Source organism: Lentinus tigrinus, assembly GCF_003813185.1.
Source record: "Lentinus tigrinus ALCF2SS1-7 unplaced genomic scaffold L226scaffold_38, whole genome shotgun sequence".
NCBI lineage: Eukaryota > Fungi > Basidiomycota > Agaricomycetes > Polyporales > Polyporaceae > Lentinus > Lentinus tigrinus.
The window spans coordinates 15,854-37,975 of NW_027137947.1; the positions used below are offsets into that span (position 1 = coordinate 15,854).

At 54.9% G+C, this 22,122-nt stretch overlaps 8 protein-coding genes across 8 annotated transcripts; 3 read left to right on the forward strand and 5 right to left on the reverse strand.

The window, feature by feature from the left end:
* Nucleotides 1-222: 222 nt before the first annotated feature.
* On the reverse strand, nt 223-2,274 carry L226DRAFT_538937 (Clavaminate synthase-like protein). The gene is made up of 7 exons (XM_067681592.1): nt 1,636-2,274; nt 1,458-1,580; nt 1,031-1,397; nt 900-971; nt 753-841; nt 484-697; nt 223-429 (listed from the first exon to the last, which is right to left on the reverse strand). Exons 1-7 carry the CDS (start codon nt 1,779-1,781, stop codon nt 373-375), a joined length of 1,068 nt encoding a protein of 355 aa, XP_067530860.1. The 5' UTR covers nt 1,782-2,274; the 3' UTR covers nt 223-372.
* A 963-nt stretch (nt 2,275-3,237) lies between these two features.
* Nucleotides 3,238-4,588, forward strand: L226DRAFT_514543 (uncharacterized protein; the record flags this gene model as incomplete). Its single annotated transcript, XM_067678416.1, has 2 exons — nt 3,238-4,194; nt 4,255-4,588. The coding sequence occupies 2 exons, from the start codon at nt 3,238-3,240 to the stop codon at nt 4,570-4,572; spliced, it is 1,275 nt and encodes a 424-aa protein (XP_067530861.1). The 3' UTR covers nt 4,573-4,588.
* Nucleotides 4,589-5,026: 438 nt separating this feature from the next.
* L226DRAFT_514546 (Clavaminate synthase-like protein) lies at nt 5,027-6,732 on the forward strand. The gene is made up of 8 exons (XM_067678417.1): nt 5,027-5,124; nt 5,185-5,344; nt 5,394-5,516; nt 5,568-5,931; nt 5,987-6,058; nt 6,119-6,207; nt 6,268-6,481; nt 6,569-6,732. The coding sequence occupies exons 2-8, from the start codon at nt 5,199-5,201 to the stop codon at nt 6,635-6,637; spliced, it is 1,077 nt and encodes a 358-aa protein (XP_067530862.1). The 5' UTR covers nt 5,027-5,124; nt 5,185-5,198; the 3' UTR covers nt 6,638-6,732.
* L226DRAFT_514549 (pyranose 2-oxidase) lies at nt 6,613-9,803 on the reverse strand. The gene is made up of 19 exons (XM_067678418.1): nt 9,522-9,803; nt 9,387-9,455; nt 9,300-9,325; nt 9,205-9,243; nt 9,098-9,149; nt 9,019-9,038; nt 8,937-8,946; nt 8,807-8,883; nt 8,655-8,754; nt 8,088-8,600; nt 7,953-8,027; nt 7,871-7,893; nt 7,726-7,813; nt 7,624-7,666; nt 7,496-7,563; nt 7,215-7,429; nt 7,070-7,155; nt 6,985-7,003; nt 6,613-6,927 (listed from the first exon to the last, which is right to left on the reverse strand). Exons 1-19 carry the CDS (start codon nt 9,606-9,608, stop codon nt 6,744-6,746), a joined length of 1,794 nt encoding a protein of 597 aa, XP_067530863.1. The 5' UTR covers nt 9,609-9,803; the 3' UTR covers nt 6,613-6,743.
* A 1,372-nt stretch (nt 9,804-11,175) lies between these two features.
* L226DRAFT_562837 (uncharacterized protein) lies at nt 11,176-15,058 on the forward strand (the record flags this gene model as incomplete). Its single annotated transcript, XM_067683526.1, has 17 exons — nt 11,176-11,354; nt 11,416-11,511; nt 11,537-11,571; nt 11,629-11,687; nt 11,746-11,836; nt 11,913-12,113; nt 12,180-12,341; nt 12,392-12,444; nt 12,503-12,749; nt 12,809-12,912; nt 12,972-13,236; nt 13,302-13,588; nt 13,638-13,992; nt 14,052-14,275; nt 14,329-14,510; nt 14,567-14,627; nt 14,679-15,058. The coding sequence occupies 17 exons, from the start codon at nt 11,176-11,178 to the stop codon at nt 14,733-14,735; spliced, it is 2,658 nt and encodes an 885-aa protein (XP_067530864.1). The 3' UTR covers nt 14,736-15,058.
* L226DRAFT_229191 (Clavaminate synthase-like protein) lies at nt 14,679-16,747 on the reverse strand. The gene is made up of 8 exons (XM_067673070.1): nt 16,506-16,747; nt 16,124-16,434; nt 15,944-16,066; nt 15,525-15,885; nt 15,399-15,470; nt 15,257-15,345; nt 14,983-15,199; nt 14,679-14,929 (listed from the first exon to the last, which is right to left on the reverse strand). The coding sequence occupies exons 2-8, from the start codon at nt 16,267-16,269 to the stop codon at nt 14,858-14,860; spliced, it is 1,080 nt and encodes a 359-aa protein (XP_067530865.1). The 5' UTR covers nt 16,270-16,434; nt 16,506-16,747; the 3' UTR covers nt 14,679-14,857.
* A 207-nt stretch (nt 16,748-16,954) lies between these two features.
* On the reverse strand, nt 16,955-18,448 carry L226DRAFT_574825 (Clavaminate synthase-like protein; the record flags this gene model as incomplete). Its single annotated transcript, XM_067685112.1, has 7 exons — nt 16,955-17,026; nt 17,093-17,306; nt 17,387-17,475; nt 17,533-17,646; nt 17,708-18,065; nt 18,130-18,252; nt 18,303-18,448. The coding sequence occupies 7 exons, from the start codon at nt 18,446-18,448 to the stop codon at nt 16,955-16,957; spliced, it is 1,116 nt and encodes a 371-aa protein (XP_067530866.1).
* Nucleotides 18,449-18,776: 328 nt separating this feature from the next.
* L226DRAFT_470419 (Clavaminate synthase-like protein) lies at nt 18,777-21,956 on the reverse strand (the record flags this gene model as incomplete). Its single annotated transcript, XM_067676307.1, has 7 exons — nt 18,777-18,845; nt 18,917-19,130; nt 19,197-19,285; nt 19,352-19,423; nt 19,485-19,845; nt 21,633-21,755; nt 21,811-21,956. 7 exons carry the CDS (start codon nt 21,954-21,956, stop codon nt 18,777-18,779), a joined length of 1,074 nt encoding a protein of 357 aa, XP_067530867.1.
* Between the last annotated feature and the right edge of the window lie 166 nt (nt 21,957-22,122).

The window sequence follows — 22,122 nt, forward strand, 5'->3', positions numbered from 1 at the left end:
TGATCGATAAGGCGCAGTCAAACCCGGACATGTGCACGATCGTCGACATCACGATCGCGGGGGTGAGGCGTTGCAGAAGCTCGCGATGGGCCGGTTCAGCTCAATAATCGGCGGGACTTCGAGAACGCGCTAAACAGGATGTTCCAGGTCGCTGAGGAGTTCGAGCAGTCCGATCTGAGACGGCGGATGAAACGGCTGGGGATTGAGGTGAGTCAGGATCACGCCCTTGCATGATGTGAGCGGACGAGCATCACAACTAGGCCGAGGAGTCTGCAGAGCTGCATATCTGTTGATTATGTCATCATTTACTCGTACACATCTTGCATATTACCTGGAGGTTTTGTCGAAAGATTGAACGCTTACTTCACCGAATCAGTACGCCGAGGGCTTGTGCTCTGTCCCCCTGCTGTCTCGCCAAGTCTCGGGGCCCTAGAAGCCTAACGTCAGGGCACCCCGCTAGTGGTGATCATTATCACGACATACCGTCCTGTTCTTGATCCGCTGGTTCTTAATCCTCCTCATGAACCAGTCCTTGGAAGTCGCCCCAGTGTCGTACTTGCCGGGCGGAAGCTTCGCTACCGCGTCTGCGATGATTTGGCTCTGGTTCGACAGCGGCCGCAGCTTAACGGAATTGCCCGGCCTGGTGAAGAAGACGAGCGACCAGCGTTCGTACTTTCCTTGCTCTTTCGGCGGAGGACTGGATGTAATGATATGTCAGTGGTGCATAAGCTCCAGATAGGATAAAGACATACACGACGCGATGGAGGTTCGACCGGAGTATGCCGCCGCTGAAGATCGTCATGGCGTCCCCGAGATTGCAGATTGCATGTCCTGGGATCGGCTGATCGGGGTTGGTCAGAAGTAGAACGATTGGGCTCTTCACAGTATCAGGTGCGTACCCTGACATATTGCCACTCGTTCGTACCAGGAACCATCACTTGGAGTCCGCCAAGTCGGTTGTGCAAGAATGACTGATGGCAGGGCATTCTGAGTATGCGAGTGTTATGTCAAGTGTATCACTTGTGCTCACCAAGGATCCGAAGTCTGTGTGTGCCCCAATGGCAGCCTTCTCTTCCGAAATGCCCTCCGGCTTAGGTGGGTTCTTGATGCACCTCGACTCGCTCCCGCTCGGCTCCTCAAGTGGGTGCTGCTTGGCCAGAGCTCCCTTGGGCAGCCCGAGCCTATCATTGAGCACGTCCAGTAGCGCGTAGTTCACCTCGAGCGACTTCTGCACGAACGGCTTGATCGTAGACTCCATCCGCGCGTTCACCGCGGACGGGTACTCGCGGTGTACTTTCCCCGGCCACGCGAGCGCGTCGTCCTTCGCAACATTGATGAACTCGACCGTATCAAGCGCCCCGGTCTCATCTGTGGCGTTTGCTCCCGCAGCTTTGTAACTGACGGTGGAGACACATGATCAGTGGGTGAGGTAAGTCGCAGGTGGCCGGCGGGCTCACCCGAATGACATCCCTTCGTCGCCCTGCTCGTATCGCATCTTCTCCTCCATGGGGAGTCTCATGGTCTCTGCGCCCATTTCGAACATTTGGTCGACCTCTTGATCAACTCCGTGGTTCTTGAGGCTAATGTCTCTCTTGTGAGCGCATATTTGGTCCAGGAGATAGCGTGAGTACTTACTACCAAAAACCGAGCTCTGTAGCCGCCTTCCACAGTTTGTCGATCTCAGCTTCATCGCGCTTCAAGATCAGCTCGTAGTCGATGACCAGGAGAGGGTGCGTCGGAACGTCATCAGGGAACGGGGGAAGGCTCAAGAGACCTGGCATGATGGACGTGTAGATAGTGTATGAAGAAGAGCGAGAAGAGAAGAATGTGCGGGGAAAGTACGGCTGAACGCAGCGCTCTAGTCGCGCCCTCTTATACCTGGGCGCGATTGTCTGAAGCGAGCGTCCAAAGGGAGCGGGCTGGCGCAGTCTCCATGGGATTCACGCTTCCCGCGACCGTACATTCTGTTCCCAGGGTGAGCTCGGGACGCTCTGGGCGTCGCTTCTTGGTGATACGATCCGTGCTTCTTCAAGTCATGACATCACGAGGACAGGTCGGCCCAGCAGTGCGCGCTGCTTGGAGTAGGGTAGATGTATGGTACGATGGAGGTTCCGAGGATGTGATGAATCCCTTGACCAGTCAGGAAAGGACAGACCCGACGGTATCTTCTGGATCTCCTGAACTCCGGATGGAAGGTGGACAGAACCGCGGGGAATGCATATTCTGCTGACGCGCACGAGTGACGGTTGTGCCATATCTCATGTACTCAGACGCCATTAGAAACTAGGTTTGAACGCACTGAATATGCGAAAGGAGTGAGCATCGTGGAGTACACGGTAGACAACTTGAAACAGACGAACTCGGAGATAGCTTACTGTCTGATAATAACCTCGTGAGGTCATTATTTCCGTGAGTTCAGGAAGTCTCAATGTAACTGATATGTGGATGCGTGAACGCAGTCGTCCAGCTTGCTAGGTTTCTTGATGAGCGCGGGAGTTGTCATTGACGCAAGACTCGAGCGGAGAATTTGAGTATGATAGTAGCGTAGTCAGAGTGGTCAACGAATTCTGAGAAGGAAGTAATATTGGCCGTGGTCATGGTCGTGGTGTCCCAGTAGAGGAGAGTACAGGTAAACATCCTGGCTTTGGTAGCTTGAGCGGCTTTAATAAGCGCCTCACTATCGGCTTTTCCGTACGTCCGTCGCCTTCCGAAAGCCGTCACCACTGCGTCTCGTTCTCTCCCACATCGCTATCATTTCGAGCACTATGCACTATCAGTGTCACCCACGCTTCTCTACATATAATATGACAGAGTAGCGGATTTGTTAGGACTCGGATGACCTTTTCAAACTCATCAACGTCAACGTCGCAATACGATCAATGGTCATTAAGCCCAGTTTCTTGCGTGGCTTCTGATTATTTGGCTTGTGATAGGCCTTCTCAAAAGAGATCAAAGTCCTCATTGCTCTCAAGAAAGGCCTTTGAGGTTATGACACTCAAGTGCTCAAACCTAAGCTCTGCCCATTTCCTGCTTCGTCACGTATTATCGCCACATCCAGGTAGGTGGCGTAATGTTTGCGCTTCTCTTCACAGCTCACAGTCGAATTTCTGTAGGTCTTGCTGGCATACAAACGTGATCAGGGGAACAGTCACAATGCCAGGACTCTTCTTAGTGGACGCATCCAGAGCCGACGCAGTGCACACCCGGATCCTCTCGTTAGCGAGAGAAAGTGATCTGATGACGTTTGTTCTCTCGGCACTCACAGGATCGTCGGAATCCCTGGCTGCGCATGGCCTGCACATCTCCACGGGTGCGCTTTCGAACGAAGTCGCGCAAACGCTCGTCAGCTTCTTCGACCGCCCTCCTCGTCACCTCTGCATAACCCACCTGCAGATCGACGATGCAGAATACTTTCTTGGCTCGCATCCGGACCTCGTTGTAGCTCTTGCGGGCTTGAGAACGATCAGAAACCTCAGCCTGGGTGGAGTCGGGGAGCACTCAAGAGCACTGCTGCGAGGCATGCGCGCAAGCCTCGTCTCCGCCGATCTCGAAATGCTCACAGAGGACAACGAGGCAAGCACGAGGATCGTATATAATCCGATTAAACTGCTACGAGGTTCGCAAGACTCGCTCCGGCTTCTCCTCGGGAAAGGTTGCGACATCCGGTCGCCCCGCGACGAGTCGTACGAGGAGCGGTTTCCATCCGTACGTGTCATCAAGCTGGAGCAGCTGCATCTACCCATGACTGGAGACTATGTGCGCGTTTTCCCGAACCTTGCTCGTTTGTGCATCAGCATACCGGACGAAGTCAAGGATCAGGTACTCGGACCGAACTACCGAGCCTACGCGGAGTACCGCAATCTGAACATCTTCGCACAGGCCGACGAGGGTACCTGGAACTCACTCGAGACGTGCTCCGCCACGCTCGACGACCATTACCTCTTAGGGCTCACCTGCCCAGTCACGAAGCTCCGGATCTCGGGCAACTACATGGATACTAGGATGCTACGTGCGGTCTTGTCCAACACCCGACCGGAATACCTGGGATTTCGATGGTTCGACGCGAACATCTTCACGGAGCGGTTCACAGCTGTTTTTCGCCGCCCGTACCTTTCTCAGCTACGATGCCTCGAGTTCACGCTTTGCCTCGGTGGGGTCCTACAGCCGGACCAAGTGAACGTGGGGGTCATGCTGGTGCGTTTGTCAATCGCTGTTTCCTCAAGCTCTGGGACATCGCTCACGTATGCTTGTCAGGACACGATCATCGAGGCAATTTCTCCCCTCTCGATCAGCTCCTTCGGCTTGTTCCTCGGGTCGTACCTGCGCTCAGACCGTCAATCCACTCGCAGGTACACCGAGCCTCTATGCGACGCCGAGCGCTACCTCCTAGGTTTGGACGTGAAGGAATTGGCGCAGCGCATCCGGGACTCTGTGACCGGTCTTCGAGTGGTCGCTGTTGCGATCTTCAATCACCGTGCCCGTCCTTTCACCCGCGCGATGCTTGGAACGGGCTTGTATCCTGAGGATGCCGTCGAGGCAATACCGTTGAAGACGGCTGACGGCTTCACGTAGGGAGAGGGTGCGTCGGATATTTCGATTACCTTGCCGCTAAGGCCATTTAAATGACCAGTCGAGTCCCACAGTTGAATTTGGGCCATTATACATTTATCGTGTGACGCAACATTTGCCCTTTGTCCATTGTGTATTCCGAGCTTCGAATGTCACCTTTGAACGAGTCTCGCGTCGATCAGCTTTTCCGACCCCTCTGACCGCAAGACGGGGGAATTAATGCAGTGTCAAGAATACCGCCTTCGCTCTAGACCTTGGCGATCGCTCCTTGGATGGGTAGGAAGAAGCCTGCAAGCGCGTCAATGTGCACTATGTATACGACGTATTCTCTCACGTGCCTATTCATGTCCCGCACACAAGTCGGTCACGGTATCAGAATTCTTGCACCATCCGACTCTTTCTTTGCGACATGATTGCTAACCATCTTCTCAGGACCCTCGCCTCCCTAGTGGTATATGTTAGCGCAGGGAGGTCTCCCATGTCATCGGTTTCCCTTCGTCTCCGCGACGATTGAGGATTTCTCGGAACACTCTCGTCTGCCAGAGATCGTCGCAGGTGTGAGAGGCTAATCTGCATCTAGCATGTGGTACTGACTACCCTTCTCGTCCTATATAGTACCGATTCAGGCCATGCCGGGACTAACAATCGCCCGGCCTTTCCCAGAAGACGTCCCTACACATCCTCTCTCGGTAGTTGACTACCAGCTAGTCCGTGCCGGCGACGAGGATGAAGTAGCGAAACTATGGAAAGCAGCAACCGAGCTCGGGTTTTGGTAGTAAGCACCCTGCCCACTGTCCGTCGTTGCGTTCGCTCATATACAGAAGCTTGAAGAATTACGACATCGAGGACGAAGTGGATCATATGTTCGATGTGGGCCAGGATATCATAGCGCTCCCTCTCGAGGAGAAGCTCAAGTACGAGCTAGGCGACCAAGGATTCCCATTCGGGTGAGCTTTAGCGAGCCCTGTCGAGCTCTGTAGACTTACAGTTAACACTAGGTACAAAGTTGCCGGAGCGCAAGTTATGGATAACCGTGGAACACGCGACGTCACCGAGTTCTTCAGCATCTCCAAGGACGACGCGCTCGCATGGCCGACACCCATCCACCGGACCTATCCTTCTCCGGTTAACACTCGCATGGAAGACATCGTGAGGCCGTTCGTCCAAAAGGCCCTCGAGATCAACCGTTTCCTCATCGACGTCTTCAATGACAAGCTTGGACTCCCAAAGGGCACCTTGGCCGCGTTCCACAAAGTCGAGGAGCACAGCGGTTGCATTGCCCGGATCATTCGTTCCCCTCCGCATCTCGGCAACTCAGAAGAGAAGCCTTTCCTTGCAGCTCACACAGACTATGGTTCTTTGGTGAGGCTACCTCCCAGTCGACGACGGAAGTCAAGCGCTGACATAGACGACTCAGACGTTACTGCACAACCGACTAGGGGGCTTGCAAGTCCTACCTCCAGGGTCGGACAGGTTCTACTACGTCAAGGTATGTGCCATCGCTGTCAAGGACCGAATCGTCCTTCTATTGACACCTCTGAAACCGTAGCCACTTCCCGGCCACGCCATCTGTAACATTGGTGATGCATTGAACATCTTCAGTGGAGGGATCCTCCGATCGAGTATCCACCGTGTTGTGTTCGTGCATATCGTTGCGCGATTTTTTGCCCTTTCTCCCGCACTAACCCTATCTGGTAGGCCACCGCCCAAGAACCAGGCTGAGTACGAGCGATGGTCCTTGGTCTACTTTACCCGGCCGAACGATAGCGTGATATTACGCGCCCAATCTGAGCACAGCGAGCAGATCGCCCAAGCGGTCGCGAACGCACCTCCGGGGAAGTTCGAGACCGGGGAGACAGCACAAGAGTGGACCTCGCGCCGGTTCAGGACGCGGAGGGTAGCGAATTACAAGGTGCGTGTTCTATAGTCTTACGCCGCTTACTCGTGAGAGAAGTGTTCTGAGCACCCCGGATCGTGGTTCTTAACATGGTCTTTCTAGGGCCCAGAGACGTGGAAGGAGAACGCAGGCACTGAAGATACGCCGATTCCGCAGCAGAGCTATGCTTAAGCCAGCAGGTCAGATCCGATATCCTGCCGGATATGTACTTGTACAAGTTGCTTCGTGCCTATCGTACAGGGATTTCAACCGTGTCTCGTCTCGTCCTATCATCCATCTACAGCTCGCCCGCCTCAAGCTTCTCGATGATCGACTTGCAAGCGCGGATGGCGTAGCCCATCGACGTGAGCGTCGGATTGGCTCCGAAGCCTGTGGGGATGACTCCGTTCCCGCCCACGTACAGGTTCTTGAAGTTGTAGACGCGGGAGTGGGTGTCTGCGACGTGTGTCTTGGGGTCTAGGCTGTCAAGAGTCGCTCCTTAGTACGAAGTGTACGGTGCAGGCTGAGCCTGTACTCACCCAGCACGTACAGATCCAGCTGGGAGAGAGAGAAATGATGTCGATGTCAGAGGGCATCCCGACAAAAGCAGGAGGCGATGCTTACCCAGGTGAAGCGGCAATCCCGGTGCCATGAACTGGGGCTCCGACCCCGGAAGGAACCCGCCGATCTTCAAGGCAACATCGCACATACTGAGCAAACCCCGTAAGCACCTTCCGACGACAAGAAGACAACAGAACAAACAACTCACTCCTCCATCATCTTGTTTGCCCGCTCCTTGTCGGAGTCCGAGAGGAAGAATTTGAACGTCGGCTGGGGCATCCCGTACCCGTCGGTAATGTCCTTCTCGAACCGGATCTCGTTCGACTCCCGGGGCTCGGCGTATCCGAAGAAGCGCAGGTCGACGATCGTGCGTGTATCGATGGTCGCGGCCACAGCTCCGTAGGAGAACGCGTCGCGATGAATCTGAGGACAGTGGGAAGGTGCTCAGTGCACGGGGAGCGTAGGGCCCGGGGCAAGTGAGATACTTACCTGGGTGTGCCATGGGTGATCCACGGAGAGCGGAGTTGTGACCTGAGGCTCCGGATCGTCGAACGGGACTAGGAATGTGTTGTTTTGACTTAGTAAGAGGCACATGATGAAGTATGCATCCAACTTACACTGGAGAGGGTCCTCGGGATGGTGGGTCTGCTGGTACTTGACCTGCGGAAGTCATAGTATATCAGAGATGTTGAGCGACCACATTCCTGTGGAATGCGCACCTTCTCAGCCCACCAAGGGAGGTTGTACGGGTTCTCGGGAACAGAAGCGAGGAGCTTCTGCTTGAGAATGACCTGGCAGAACGTCATCCTGTGAACGAGACGTGAGCAACGGGATGGCTCCATCTTCACAGTATAGAACCCTTACGGTTGCTCGGTGAGGTAACGTCCCTGGAGAAGTTCACTGTCAGTATCTTTTCGTGCAAAATGAGTGAAAAGAGTATCCTCACCAAGTTGGGGATGAGCGAGTCCGGTGTGACCTCGTTGTTCTCGTCACGAACCTGGAACTTGGAGTTGAACAGGATCTGCGTGCGCGTAAGTTACATATTTCCAAATGCAAGTCAGTGCAATCGTTCTACGCTTACCTGAGGCGTAGCAACTGTTCCAGCAGCGACGATGAAGACCTTGGCGCTGATGTACGAGGTGTCAGGACCGGGATCCTTCGCGTCCTTGAGCAGGTCCTTGACCACCGCGATACCGACCACATTCTCCTTCTCATCAGCAGGAGCCAATTCCAGCCGCGTGACACGGTGGTTCGTCAGCAGCCGGAAGCGCTTGCGCTTCTCTGGGTCGCAGTAGATGTGCTCCAAGATGGTATCAGCCGCATGCCAATTGACGTACGCGGGGTTCGCGAGGCGGTGGCACGCCAGTGGGAGCGGTTTAAAGAGTCGCTGAGACTGCTCGTACGCGTCTTGAAGCGTTCTCAGGACGAGCGTATGCCGGATGGAGCGGTCGAACGCATGTTCGGTGGTTCCGATGAGCTTCTCTGCAGCATCGTAGAGCCGCTGCCATTCTTGGTAGTTCTGCTCTTCGTCTTCCACAATCCGCGGAAGCTCAAGGTCTCGGTGGAAGCGAGGAGTGGCGCACGTCCAGTGGGTCTAGCGTAGGAGTCAGCGCTTGTGGTCGGAGAGAGCAAGGTGGAAGCGCCGTACCGACATGCCCCCGACTCCACGGGTGACAGCCTCAGCAGAGAGATTGCCAGAAACGCTTTGCTTCGGGTTCTTTCCGTTAGTGACAGGCGGCTTTGTAAGACTGGGATGAACGTTAGAAGGAGAGCGATCGTGAATGTGTGAGGGAAACTCACTCGGCGTTCCACGCAGCAGGGTCCAAAGTGTCAGCAGTAGTCCTCTCGACGGGCACGGAGACAGTGCTCAGAGCACCCTGTCGTTTGGAATGTTAGGTAAAGTATTAAGGCATGAGACGCTCTCACAAACTTTGATGACGCTGTATAGATACGGTGACGAGCCGGTCAGTATGGAAAAGCATGAGACATAGTGCCCTGAAAAATCTACCCACTTCACGAAACGATCGATATCCTAATGAATGCAAAACCGGTGAATCAGCGTCGTGCTTGACCCAACGGAAGACAACTAACCTTCTGGTACTCAATCTCGTTCTTCTTGTGCGCTCCGGGGACGAATGCCTCTCTGGGAACGATGTTGAGAATCCGAGTGGACACGAAGGTTGTAGCAAGGCACTTACCCAGTCCCATCCTTTGAGGTCGTAGCGCGGAAGCTATCACTATAGTCGCAGTGTAAGTTATATGCGGTCGCACTGAAGCCCTCGTGTGTGCTCACGCTGCGCCTATCTCGCACATGATCACCTGAGTAGGCACATATCAGTCAAGACTGCCGGAATGTGTGGAGTATCATCATCAAACTGACGTTGTACCCGGCCTCAACGAGAAGCTTGGCGTACGTGGACCCAATGGGTCCGCTGCCAGCGATGAACACCTAGAGACATGATTGTGAGTAGAAGAACTGACAAGAAGTGAAACGTGGAGGACCACCGTGACTCACGTCGGCCACAAAGTCCTGTAGGGCAGGATTGTTGTTCTTCGGGACATTGACCTTGGTCGCATTGTCACGGAGATGGTCGAGAGTCATGGCGTGCAAAGTGTGGATTCAAGCTGTGAAAGCCGGCAAAGAGGGGCTTGCTCTGTGTACCCCGGGCATCGTCCCCGTATTTATTAGCAGCCGTACGCGTCCGTTTCTCTAGCGCGATATGAGACCGCAGAGTACGAAACGCTCAAAAGGATGACTAGAGGTGAGGTAGGTCATCGTGGCATGGGCCGGTGCCAAGATCCGTAACTCAATTCATGGAAGTGGGTCTCTGCCGTGTCGTATTCTGACAGCGCGTTGGCGCCGTTAGCGTCACAGTGGGATCCGGAAAGCACTATGCGTCATGAGGAAGGGAAGGTTGTCCGATCATGCCATCCTGCATTACCCATCCTCCGCCAGGAGCGGTTGTAGAGGGTAAGTGCAGTAAGTCTGAGCGGTAAGTACTGCGGGAATATGTGACTCTGGATATGTGAATTTCAAAGGCCTGTCTATACTTATTCATAAGTCACTCACCCATGCTACAAAATAATCTCGTTCTTGACCAGCTGAATGAGTCCGAGGGAGATGGAGAAGGAGAGATACTTACCGTAACGTGTTCTCTTGCAAGCCCCCGGACATTGCCGATAGAGTTAGGTGTGGGAATAATGGCACAGCCACCTTCAAGGAAACTGCGGAATAACCGGCGCCGAACAACACTCCTCCATCCCTCCCCTTGCATACAGAATCGTTGATTTGGTGGAAATCTCGTTTGAATTTGCAGAATATCTGGAAAGATTCTATGCTGCTGCTCAGGTCCTACAATCCCGAACTCCGTCGGTCCGAGTCATGGTGGATACAGTTCGATAGGTGACACCGCCAGCAAATCCGACAACCGGGGCCTTGCCGCCTTGACATCGGATGCTCACGTCGCCTGACTCGCCCCGCATCGACACCGCCCGAGTGGATATCCGAAACAGCCAAGAAAACGACACGTTCACTGTGCTTTCCCCTCGCTCTCACGACGCTGGGTAGGTAACCTCGTGTTCAGGCGTTCAGACAGCCGTTCTTCGGCCCTCTACTTTCTCGTGACCTCAACACAACCCTTCTTGAATGCAAGACCGACGTCCCAGCAAATTTAATGTCATACGGCTCGTTCTTGAAGCTGACTAACGTGTCGGCGTTGGAGTTGGATAGGAGTACTTCCCTGTATCACCGGGACACCGTGCCAGCGGATGTCGTCAAGAAGAAGGCGGCTGTTGAGCTATGCCGGAAGGCAGACTGAATAGGCACGCATACGAAGCTCTTCAGATGCCTCAAATGCAGTTCCGTATGGTCCAGATAAGAAGGCGCGAGGGTCCACTTTTCCATCGACGATCTCCTTGTAGAAGCTCAACACCTTCTGACGCCATCTGGGATGGCCATGGTACTAGCGCTGTCCTTCACTCCTGACAGCCGCAGTATGGGCTCTACACTACCCCGTACGTCACCTTCCACGTCACCGGAAAGAGCGCAAATGCTCACAAGGTCTTGCAGAGCTCGACGAACATCGTCTAACCAGACATATAACTTGGCTGTTCATCGGGATCATGAAGACCAGACACCCCGGTGACTCGATTCAGGACTCTTCTCGACCATGCAGCCCTTCCTGAAAAACCAAGTCGAGAGCACGCGCCTGGACGGGTACTGGCTCGAGGCGTTTCCATTCCATGTCGACGATACTTGCGGACAGAACCTCGTCGGTCATGGGCTCGGCACCTCCACCGAAGTGAGCAAGATTGAGATGTTCATCAACCCGCGCCGTGATGGCGACAAGTAGGTGCACTACGCTCTTCCTGTGCGATCATTCACTGACTCTGAGTCTCCTGTTTCATAGGTCAACTACCGTAGGCCATAAGGACTGGCCCAAGACGGTGATTACCGAACTCTGGTTCCCAGTCGCGTTCAGGTTATACCTTCCGATTTGTTTTTGGTTTGTTTCTGATGACGGGCATCAGTTACGCAGACATCACTGGAAACAAGTATAATGACGGTGGGTGCATCCATGTCCCTGTGCTGTGCGAGGGTTTCTACTGACAACGTGACGCAGTTATCCTCACTGATGGCAATGGTCCGTCACTACATGACATATGGCCGGACGGCCGCGGCGTCAGTACTCTCTTTCTACCAGAACTCCATCTTCACGCTGACACATGCGCTTCTAAAGGTCCACTGGTACGAAAACACCGGTGACCCGACCAAGTCCAATTGGACCGGCCGCTTCATCGGCCGCAGCCCAGGAATGCACCGCATCAGAAGTACGTCCTCATCGCTGTGGAGCCTCCTCCATTCGTATCAACGTCATTGAGGCTGGTCTGACACATGACACTACAGCGGGTCACTTCACGACCAAGGACAAGGTCCAAGTCTTTGCAGCGCCGATCGTGGTCAAGTCGGACGACTTCACGACGCCCGCCCCCATGATCGTATGGACGGCGCCAGACGACCCGAAGGCGCCCGATCAGGACGAGGGCAAGGGGTGGGACGAGTCTGTCGCCTTCCCTGATACGTTTCGGCTGGTTCATGAGATAACTGGTAGGTTCAGTCAACTGGGCCGTACTGGAGGACCAACTGACATTGCTGCGTTTTCACGTTCAACAGTCGTTCCTGGGGCGAACAATGGTTTGGACCAGGTCCTCCTTGCTGGACGCGAGGGTGTGAGTCTGCTTTGGTACGATGTCAAGGTCGGAAAGTGGACATATCAGAACATCGGGACTGGCTTGCCGCAGCAACCGGGCAATCCATTTTGGGGCTCAGGGTCCGGTCAGTGCATCGCTGTGTTCACCGTCCTCGGTAGCTCACCTGCTACGTAGTGGATGTTGCTCGGGTGCACGGAGACTCTGCCGGCTACGTCGCGAGCTGCGAGGTGGGCGATAATACAGAGTTGGAAATTGACATGTCGTATTCAAATTGGCTCCCGGCAGGCTTTCCACGGCAACCACGTCTCCGTATATGTCAAAGACAAGGATGCGCCGTGCAATCAACTGCAGGACGTTAAGTGGACGCGACACGTTCTCGAGGACTTCGGTCCACTTAACGAAGCTCATACTGGATCCATTCACTACGTGACGTGTGCGGACATCGACGATGACGGCGTCGAAGAGACCCTTGTCGCGCTTATGGGTTCGGACCCGCCGTCCTGGAAGCGCACCGGAGTTTGGTGTTACAAGCGTGAGTTGCGCCTGAAAGCAGAAGAGTTTGCAATCCATTGAAGACGACACGTGTTGTAGCTGTCGACCTGCATGCGGGCAAGTTCACGAAGTTCAAGCTGAGCGACAACTCTGCGGCGCGAATCGCTGTCGCAGACCTGCTATGCCGCGGGGGCAAGAAGCTTGTAAGATCGTCTACACTTTTGCCTTCCTCTCCCAATGTTGAGCGTTGTCTCGCATCCAGGACTTTGCCACTATCTCTTATTCGGTCCCCGGATACTTCGAGTCCCCGAACCCAGCAGTGAACGCCTACGTCTCCTCGTCGATTACAGCAGAGAAGTTGGATGCCGAGGTCGTGTTTAGAGTCCCCAGGCCGACAAACACCCACCTCGCAGACGAGGTCAGCTTCCTGGACGTCGCGGGCCGCAAGATGTCTCTTGCGGTTGTGCCTCCTCACAGCAAGTACGCTCTCGACGCCGGAGCCGGGGTCAAGATTATCGCGGGGAGATGTATGTGCTCATTCTGCCCTGGAGTCTTCTACGTTCGAGTGCTCGCGCGCTGACGTCCCTTACAGTGACATGGAAGGACCAAGAGGGCAAACATGTGGAGCGCACCATGGCCGCAGATCCATTCAGCCAGGTCTCAGTCCTCGTCAACTCAAGGGACGTCCATACCGGCGCCGAAGGCGCACTCTTCGTCATCTTCCACAAGTCGGACACATCCGGAACGCCGCCGTACTCCGACATGAAGCAGCTCGTCGCCCACAATATCTTCCCGAGCTACTTCCCGCAAGAGGTCCGCCAACTGGACTTCCCTTGGGTTAAGGTTGAGGATCGTCCCTGGGCGAATGGACGTTTCAAGGTAATGCGTCTATTACTGTTCTCCACTCTAGCTCAAAAATTTGCAACAGGGAGTGGAGTTCTACAACCTTGTCGGCTTCCACGTCCGCTACAACGACGACACCGACGAGCACGTCTGCCACATCCAAGGATGGACCGCGGGCGTCGGGGTGAGCGCCGGCTTCCACAACCATACCGACCAGTCGTTCTGTGAGCTGCACACCTGCCTTGTCAACGGTACTGGACAGGGCGGGATGGCATGGGCCACTGTGCCCGATGATCAGTTCGACCCCGCGCACCCTGACAAGGAGAAGTACAGGAAGCTGGTTGTGCCCGAGATGGCCGAGCATGGACCACTGTGGCGCACGGACAAGGATGGGCTTGCGTTGCTGCGCAAGAACGATACTATTGACTATCCGTGGCATGGTGCGTGTCTAGATATGCTTTGAGGCATCATCTCTCGTCGATGCTCATGATGACCCCAGCGTGGCTCGCGGGAGATGGCGACCCGGCGGATCAACGTTTCGACGTGTGGTTCGTGTTCGAGTTGCCGCCGTTGATCGCGAGGGCGAAGGTGGTCAACGAGGCGCACAACCTCGCGCCTGGCACGTACCGCATCCGACATGCGTCGTCAAACTATACTCTCTCCGTGGAGGGCGGGGACTCGACTGATAATACCCCCTTGCTTGTCGACGACGAGCATCAGAAGGTCAGTGGCTTGTTAACTGCACGAGCAATTCTAAGACAAATTATGATGAACAGTGGACGATATCCGTGCTCACTGGGACGGAGTTCCGTATCCTCACAAACACCATCAGTGGTTCTTCTGCAACCGTCGCATGGCCTCCTGAAGATGGTCAAGAGGTCGTCGGGAGTCGCACTCCTGCCCGCTTGGACTTGACTTCATCGTGGGCGCTCAAGGCGGTTCAGGACAATGTCTTCGAGTACGTCACTTCGGCATTAGCCATGCCGGCAGTTGCTGACCAAACTATAATTGCAGGGTTCGGCTCATTGATACCGACTTGGTCCTGAGCGTGGCCGATGATAAGGGCAAGCGCCGCGTAAGTCGCAGGATAGCCATTGCGTTCCGGTCGATCCTCACAAATGCACAGGTCGTGGTGAAGAAGGCGTCGGGCTCGGAAGACCAGCGATGGGTGTTCGAAATTTAGTCTGGCACTGGCAGTAAGGGGAGGTCAAGCACCTCTGATTCTCTTCTCTTTTGTACACTCCCGTACACTGTCCGTGATGTATGATGCTACACAAGCAGGATTCCAAGCAAACCAATGATAAGTTAGTTCTCCACGACACCCAAGATCTCCCGGTCCTCGGTACCCTTGAAGCTCGCCTTCCAAGTGCTGGGGTCCTGCAGGCCCCAATCAAAGATCGAATAACAAGGACCTGACCATATAGACGAACCTTGTACTTGGTCGCTCTGGTCGCAGCGTTCCGATGGGCAAGCCACTCTCCCGCAGTCATACCGGTGTCAAACTTTCCCGGGTTGGGGGCATGGACGACTGCATTCGCAATGATCGTGCTGTGTTGGGAGAGCGGGCGCAGGGGAGCGTTAAAGTTCGGGCGCGTAAAGAAGACGAGCGACCAGCGCTCCAGCTTGGCTTGCTCCTTGGGTGGCGGGCTGATGACACCTCGATTACTCAGATCTGTTGGGAACAAAATAGCGGTAAAGACGTACATGACACGGTGAATGTTTGAGCGCAGGATCCCTCCGCTGAAGAAGTGGAGGGCATCGCCGATGTTGCAGATGATATGGCCCTCAAGCGGCTGCGAAGGTGTGAGTGCATCAGCAAGAGCGGATCAACAGATATACGACGGACCTTGACATATTGCCAGGTCTCAACACCAGGCACGAGGACCTGCAGACCTCCAAGACGGTTGTGCAGGAGTGTCTACGCATCCCGGTCAGAAAAGACAAACGCCAGGACTCTGAGTCAAAGACATACGAGAGCGCCGAAGTCCGTGTGCGCCGTAACGAAGGTTTGCGCGTTCGGGGTAATCGCAGGCGCAGCGCGGATAAGGCGCACGGTTCCGCCGTTCGGTTCCTCCGGCTTGTTCAAGCCAGCCAGCGTACCCTGTGGGAGGCCGAGCCTGTCGTCCATGATACTCAGGAAGTACATATTGATCTCCATCGACTTCTCGACGAAAGGCCGCAAGACCGAGTTCATGTTCTCGCGCACGGTGACCGGGTATGTGTGGTGGACCGACTTCGGGTAGGCGAGGACATCGTCCTGAGCAACGTCCATGGCCTCCGTCGTGTCCCGGGTCCCTTTCTCGTCGATGACATTCGTCCCGATGGGCTTGTACCTATCTGACGATTAACGTGAAATTCGCGTCTCATGCGGTTCGGGGAGAGTAAGCATACCCGAAGGAGCTGCCGTCGCCCTTGTAACTGTACGGCACCTTCTCCTCTGCGGGAAGGGCAAAGGTCTGCGCCCCAAGGTCGAACATAGCGTTCACTTCGTGGTCGATGCCATGGTTCTTGAGGCTAGCATTGGGATGAACACTGTAGTCAATCCGTAGAGTACAAGATGTGATGACTTACTACCAAAAGCCCAGCTCCGTGGCAGCCTTCCAAAACTTGTCGAGCTCGTCGTGATCGCCAGCCTTCAGCAGCGTGTAGTCAATCACGAGGAGAGGGTGGGTAGGCACGTCTGCGGGGAAGGTGGGGAACTTGATGAGGCCGGGCATTGTACGAAGTGGGTTGGTGACTCTGACGAGCTATGGGGGCAGCGCAGGGCCTTATATCCCTCCCCGGCTTCGTGACGTTAGGTGGTACCATACCCTGGGTGCTTCCCCATGGATATCTGGATCTTGATAGCCAGCGTGAATGGTATCGTCCTTGTAACTGCGGGGCTGAATAGCGCTCTGTAATCAGGGCTTCAATAACTTTGACACCCGGGATCTCCGCCAATTGAAAGACTAACCTCCGACCGTTCTGCAGATGTTGGCGCGTACCTGCGTGCTCCTTTGGGGCAGGTTCCCAGCGGAAACGAGGAGACGCTTCGCAGGCGCCCCGAATGAAGTTCCTTCCCCGCCGGAGTTACAGGCGGTTACGCAACCTTCGTCCGGCATGCCGCGGATTGCTACTGCTCAAGGTTAGCTTGGAGTTGGAGTTCAGCGTCTGCCACGTTAGCGTTCGGTGGGCACGACTGTACGCAGGCGAAGGGAGGATATCGTAGCTAGCGCCTTCTTGGCTTGAAACGCTTCAGCTGAGAGACCCATCTTGTCAATTACGTGCAGCTTTACGGAAGATAGAATTCATGGGGCAGAGGCAATAGACTACGAGCCTGCCCTAGGGTCGGCGTATCAGGACATCCGCATATTTCAAACCGATTGACCTACAGCTGTACTCGTACATGCATCGACAGACTTCCTAGGCCGTCATCGCCTCTGGATTCGGTGTGTCTTCGGTCCCTTTCCAGATATTGTTCCAGCGTCCCGGGTCCTACGAACGAGGCGCCTGTCAGCCCAATCCATCCGTAATGCCTTCCCACACGGAGTTTACATGTACCTTGTAATTGTTATATCGCAGCCCGCCTGTCCTGCGCATCACCCACTCCTTCGCGTTAGCTCCGGATTGATACTTGCCCGGGTCGCCCTTGGCAGCGGCCTCCGCAATCAATGCGCTCTTGTCCGAAATCGCACGGAGAATCGCACTGTCACTCGGGCGAGTGAAGAAGCCCACGGACCAGCGCTCGAGCGCAGCTTGTTCGCCCGGAGGCGGCCTAGCCTCGGAGCCGTGTAAGCACAAAGCGGTGCGTCGGCGCCTCGGTACCGGACAGCACATATACATATATCCACTTACACGACGCGGTGAATGTTCGATCGGAGGATGCCCCCGCTGAAGATGTTGAGCGCGTCACCGACGTTGCAGATCGCAAGCCCGGGGATCGGCTGCCGGCGTGCATGGACATGTGGGTGTGGACGTAGGTGTCAGTGCTAAATGATGACTTGGCCGTCGTACGGCATAGCGCAGATCGAAGCTGCCCCGACCTTTACATAGTACCACTGGGTGGCACCCGGAGGAAGAACTTGCAAACCGCCGGTCCGGTTGTGGAGGAAAGTCTGGTCATGATTGCGCGTCAGTGGGGCACGAGACGGGAGAAGGCCTTCTACGGGAACATACTAGAGAACCGTAGTCCGTATGCGCCGGAATAAAGAGCTTCTCGTTGGGCGCACATGGGGGCGCCCGGATGCACCTCGATAACGAGCTGCTTGGATCCTCGGGCTTGTGGAAGCTCGCAAGCGTACCTCGGGGCAGACCGAGCTTGCTGTTCAGTACTGCAAGGAGGGTATCATTGACCGCTAGCGACTTCTCGATGAACGGGCGAATAGTTGACGTCATGTGGGCGATGACTACATCCGGATAGGTCCGATGAATGACCTCGGGCCAGGCGAGCGCGTCGTCCTGAGAGATGTTAAGAAACTCGGTCGTATCCCGAGTACCCTTGGCGTCGATAGCTTGCGTTCCGGCAGCCTTGATCCTGCAAGGAGGAGAGTATTTGTCTCAGGAAGGTTGACAGAGATTGACCAAGGATTCGGACGCACCCAAACGAGCCGCCTTCGTCGCCGAGCTCGTACTTCAGCTTCTCGTCCAGAGGAAGCGTCAACGCCTTCCTTCCGACTTCGAGCAACGCTTGAGCCTCCGCATCTACTCCATGATTCTTAAGGCTATACAGCATCAACAAGTCAAGAGGCATCCATAAGTGGAGAGTACTCACTACCAGAACCCAAGTTGAGTTGCCGCCTCCCACAGCTTCTCTGTCTCCCCTTGGTCGCCAGCTTTTATCAGCTCATAGTCAACAACCAGCAAAGGGTGAGTAGGCACGTCGTCCGGGAAGGGAGGGAACGTCGTCAAGCCTGGCATGAGGGGCGTTGATGTTGAAGTACACTGGAGGAGGGTCGGGGTTGGGTCCGCTCATCGTGGCATCGGCTTTTAATCCAGACCTGCCGCATTCACATATAGCCAGTCGCTCCCACTCGTATCGCGGGTATAACACGGTTCTAAACTTCGAGCTTTGGAGTTTCGTCACAAGCTACTTTGCGATATGGCAGCGGAGTGAATGTGGGAAGACTTGATTCTATGAATATCGTTATGGGAGAGCGAAGCATAGACCGTGACTTGGCAGACTGATATGTATGACATGGGACGAACCGCTTGGGACATTGGTCAGACGTGCCATCCTAGGTCATCATCATACATACCCGCCTCCAGGAATAGGAGTATCCTCAGTACCCTCCCGGTTCCGCCAGCTCTCCGGACCCTGCAGTAGAATAACATGAGCACGAAATGAACCAGCCAAGGGTGGATGATGACGGTTATGAATGTACTCACCGTGTAATGCACCCTCCTTTGCGACCCGACCCTCCGCGCGAGCCACTGCTGCGCTGTGACCCCAGGCTCATATTTGCCAGATGGTGCTTTCGCGACGGACTCCGCGATCGCGGCGCTCTGGTCGCTCAGTGCGCGGAGCTCGACTGGGTCATTCGGGCGGGTGAAGAAGACTAGAGACCACCGTTCGTATTTGGCTTGCTCTCCCGGGGGTGGACTTGTCATCGGGAGCATCAGCGATCATACTTGGGGGCGAAGCGGGGAGGGTACGAGGTACACTCACACAACACGATGAATGTTGGAGCGGAGGATACCGCCACTGAAGATGTTGAGCGCATCGCCGATATTGCAGATCGCATGTCCTGGAAGAGGCTACAACAGAGTCACCGATCAGGAACCGTCAGCGCCTGAAGCTGATCATGACGGCTAGCGGCGGACCTTGACATAAAACCACTTGTCCGATCCTGGTGGTAATACTTGCAGACCGCCGAGACGGTTGTGCAGGAAAGACTGACGGGAACAACATGCAGCTCAATCAGCGATGCAGGCGATGAGAAGGAAGCCGACTCACGAGCGATCCAAAGTCAGTGTGCGCCGTCAGAAAGAGCTTGGTCTGCAAGCCTTCGTGCGGAGGAGCACGGATGACTCTTGCCGTGCATCCACTGTGCTCATCGGCCTTGTGCAAAGCCGCAAGTGCGCCCTTCGGAAGCCCAAGCTTGTCGTTCAGGACGTTGATCAAGAAGTGGTTGATCGCGAGTGATTTCTGCACGAACGGCTTGATCACGGACTCCATACGCGCCTCGACCGTGGACGGGTAGGTGCGGTGTACGGGCGCTGGCCACGCCAGCGCGTCGTCCTTCGAGACGTTGATGAACTCGGTGACGTCGGGTGTGCCGCGCTCGTCCATGAATTGCATCCCTGCGGCTCGATAGCTGCAGAGGTTGCACCTGTTTCACCCCAACCAGATAATCTTTGGTCAGTAGTTACTGCAGGATTCGAATAATCTCGCCCTTATATTAAATGAGTTAATCGCGATGGTTTTAACCAGGTTAATCTTCCGGATTGACCTGGGCGTCCTACGTTCACGGGGCATCGAACCAGACACCTCCACATTTCCGTAGATAAACTGTCCTGTTATCCAACTGCTCCATTGGGGCTTTATGCTTGACGCAGCTAATTGTAATATATAATCTCAGATATACAGATCATGTGATCATGTAGCGAAATATTGTTATGCATACATCACATAGGAGGAGCGACACTATACTATAGCTAGACGATACATGCGAGAGGATAAGAGGGAAAGGAGAGAGATAGAGAGCAGGACGAAGAGGGAGAGCGCAACGGAGAGCGTGGCAGGGAGCGTGGCGCAACGGGGAGCGCGCTGGAGAGTGTAGTCGAGCACAAGGGAGACAGGGGGAGAGTGTGAGGGAGGTGAAGAGACAGTGCGCGAGGGAGGTGAAGAGACAGTGCGCAAGGGAGACGAAGAGACAGTGCGCGAGGGAGAGGGCAAGACTGAGCATGTTGAGACTCACGAAACGAGCGAAGAAGTCCATACTTGCGGTGATGGCAATAGAGCACCTGCCCGTCGTGCACACGAGCATGGCGAAAGATGAGGGTCGGGAGCGAGGGAGAAAGTACCCAGTGAGTAAGCGCGAAAAGAGGAGTATGAGTGAGGTGGACGAGGGGGTGAGCAAGAGCCCAATCGAGAGTATAAACGAGAGCGCGAGAGCAAGAGCAAGAGATAGAGAGCGAGAGATAACAAGCAGAGAGCAGAAAGTCAGAGAGGAGCAGGAACAAGAGTGGGGCCTGGGTAAGAGTGACGGTTGGAGGTCAACAGAGACGTCGAGACTGCGAGACGCCAGCGTTCGTGGCGTGGGAACTGGAGTCCCAAGGGCGCCTGCCACGTCGTCGGTCTCTTTCCATCGTGACTCCCCTTGCTTCGCTCTGCACCATGCCTAGTCAGTCTTATATTCACTTGCTTTGCCCGACTATAACTCGCTCACCTGGCTACTTGCTCGCCCGACCACTCGCTCGACTGCTTGCCCTCTACCCGCTCGCCTTGTCTGACAACTTCACCTGCCTGGCCGGCTGACGACTCGCTCTCCCGGCTGGTGACTCTCGCAATATTTGCACCTCAAGATAGCAAAAGTCTTCTTCACACCGTTCTGGATGTGTTAGGTACGTCTGCTCCGTCTCTCTGCCATCTTGCTACCATCCCTGCGCCGTCTACCTGCCGCCCTGCGCTGGCCCAACCAGACTTCACGGCGTAAGATGACAACACAGAGAAGGGGCCGGGAGGGGCCGAGTAGTCGATTATCTTTTGTTCTTGATTGTCTTTTGTATACTACCGGAGTGCTACGCGACGACGACAATGAACCCCTGTATCCTTGATTATCTCTAGTTCACGATGGCTTTAGATTATCAGAACCCACAACATGATCCTCGGGACGTCTTGATCATGATCACGAACATAAACTAGGCTCTGAGATAATCCTAGTTAATCTGGATGACCGACTACATTCAACGTAGGCTGCAGTGGGCTCAGGATTTGAACGGATCTGATTATGGCACTTGAACGTATTGGATTAACTCTCTAAACTACACAGCGAGATTATCAGACTTCTGCAGTAACTACAGGGGTAAGATTATCAGGCTGGACTGAAGTCACTGGAGGTTGGTGAGCTTGGGGAAGGAGAGGAGGGCGATGTCAGCTCACCCAAATGAGAAGCCGTTGTCACCCTGTTCGAAGCACATCTTTTCTTCGAGCGGCAGAGCCAATGTCTCCCGCCCCATCTCGAACATCTCGTCCACCTCTTCGTTCACGTCGTGGTTCTTCAGGCTTGCCATATGGTCAAGCTCACCAAGACATCAGGTTCGCAAGGACGTGTACGCACTACCAAAACCCGAGCTCTGTCGCAGCTCGCCAGAGCTTGTTCACTTCATGCTCGTCTCCGGCCTTGACGAGTTGATAGTCGATGACGAACAGAGGATGAGTGGGCACGTCCTCAGGAAACGCCGGGAGGGTTGTCAGGCCGGGCATGTTATCAGTGCAAGGCTGGAGATACCAGAGGTCAGCACGTCCAAGGTATTAATATATGTGAGAATACATGGTACTCCGCACCGTGGTCTGCTGACATCGTCTACTATTCTTGAATGTGTCCCTGACTAGATAGGCTCGACCGTATGCCATATGATGCATAGTGTAT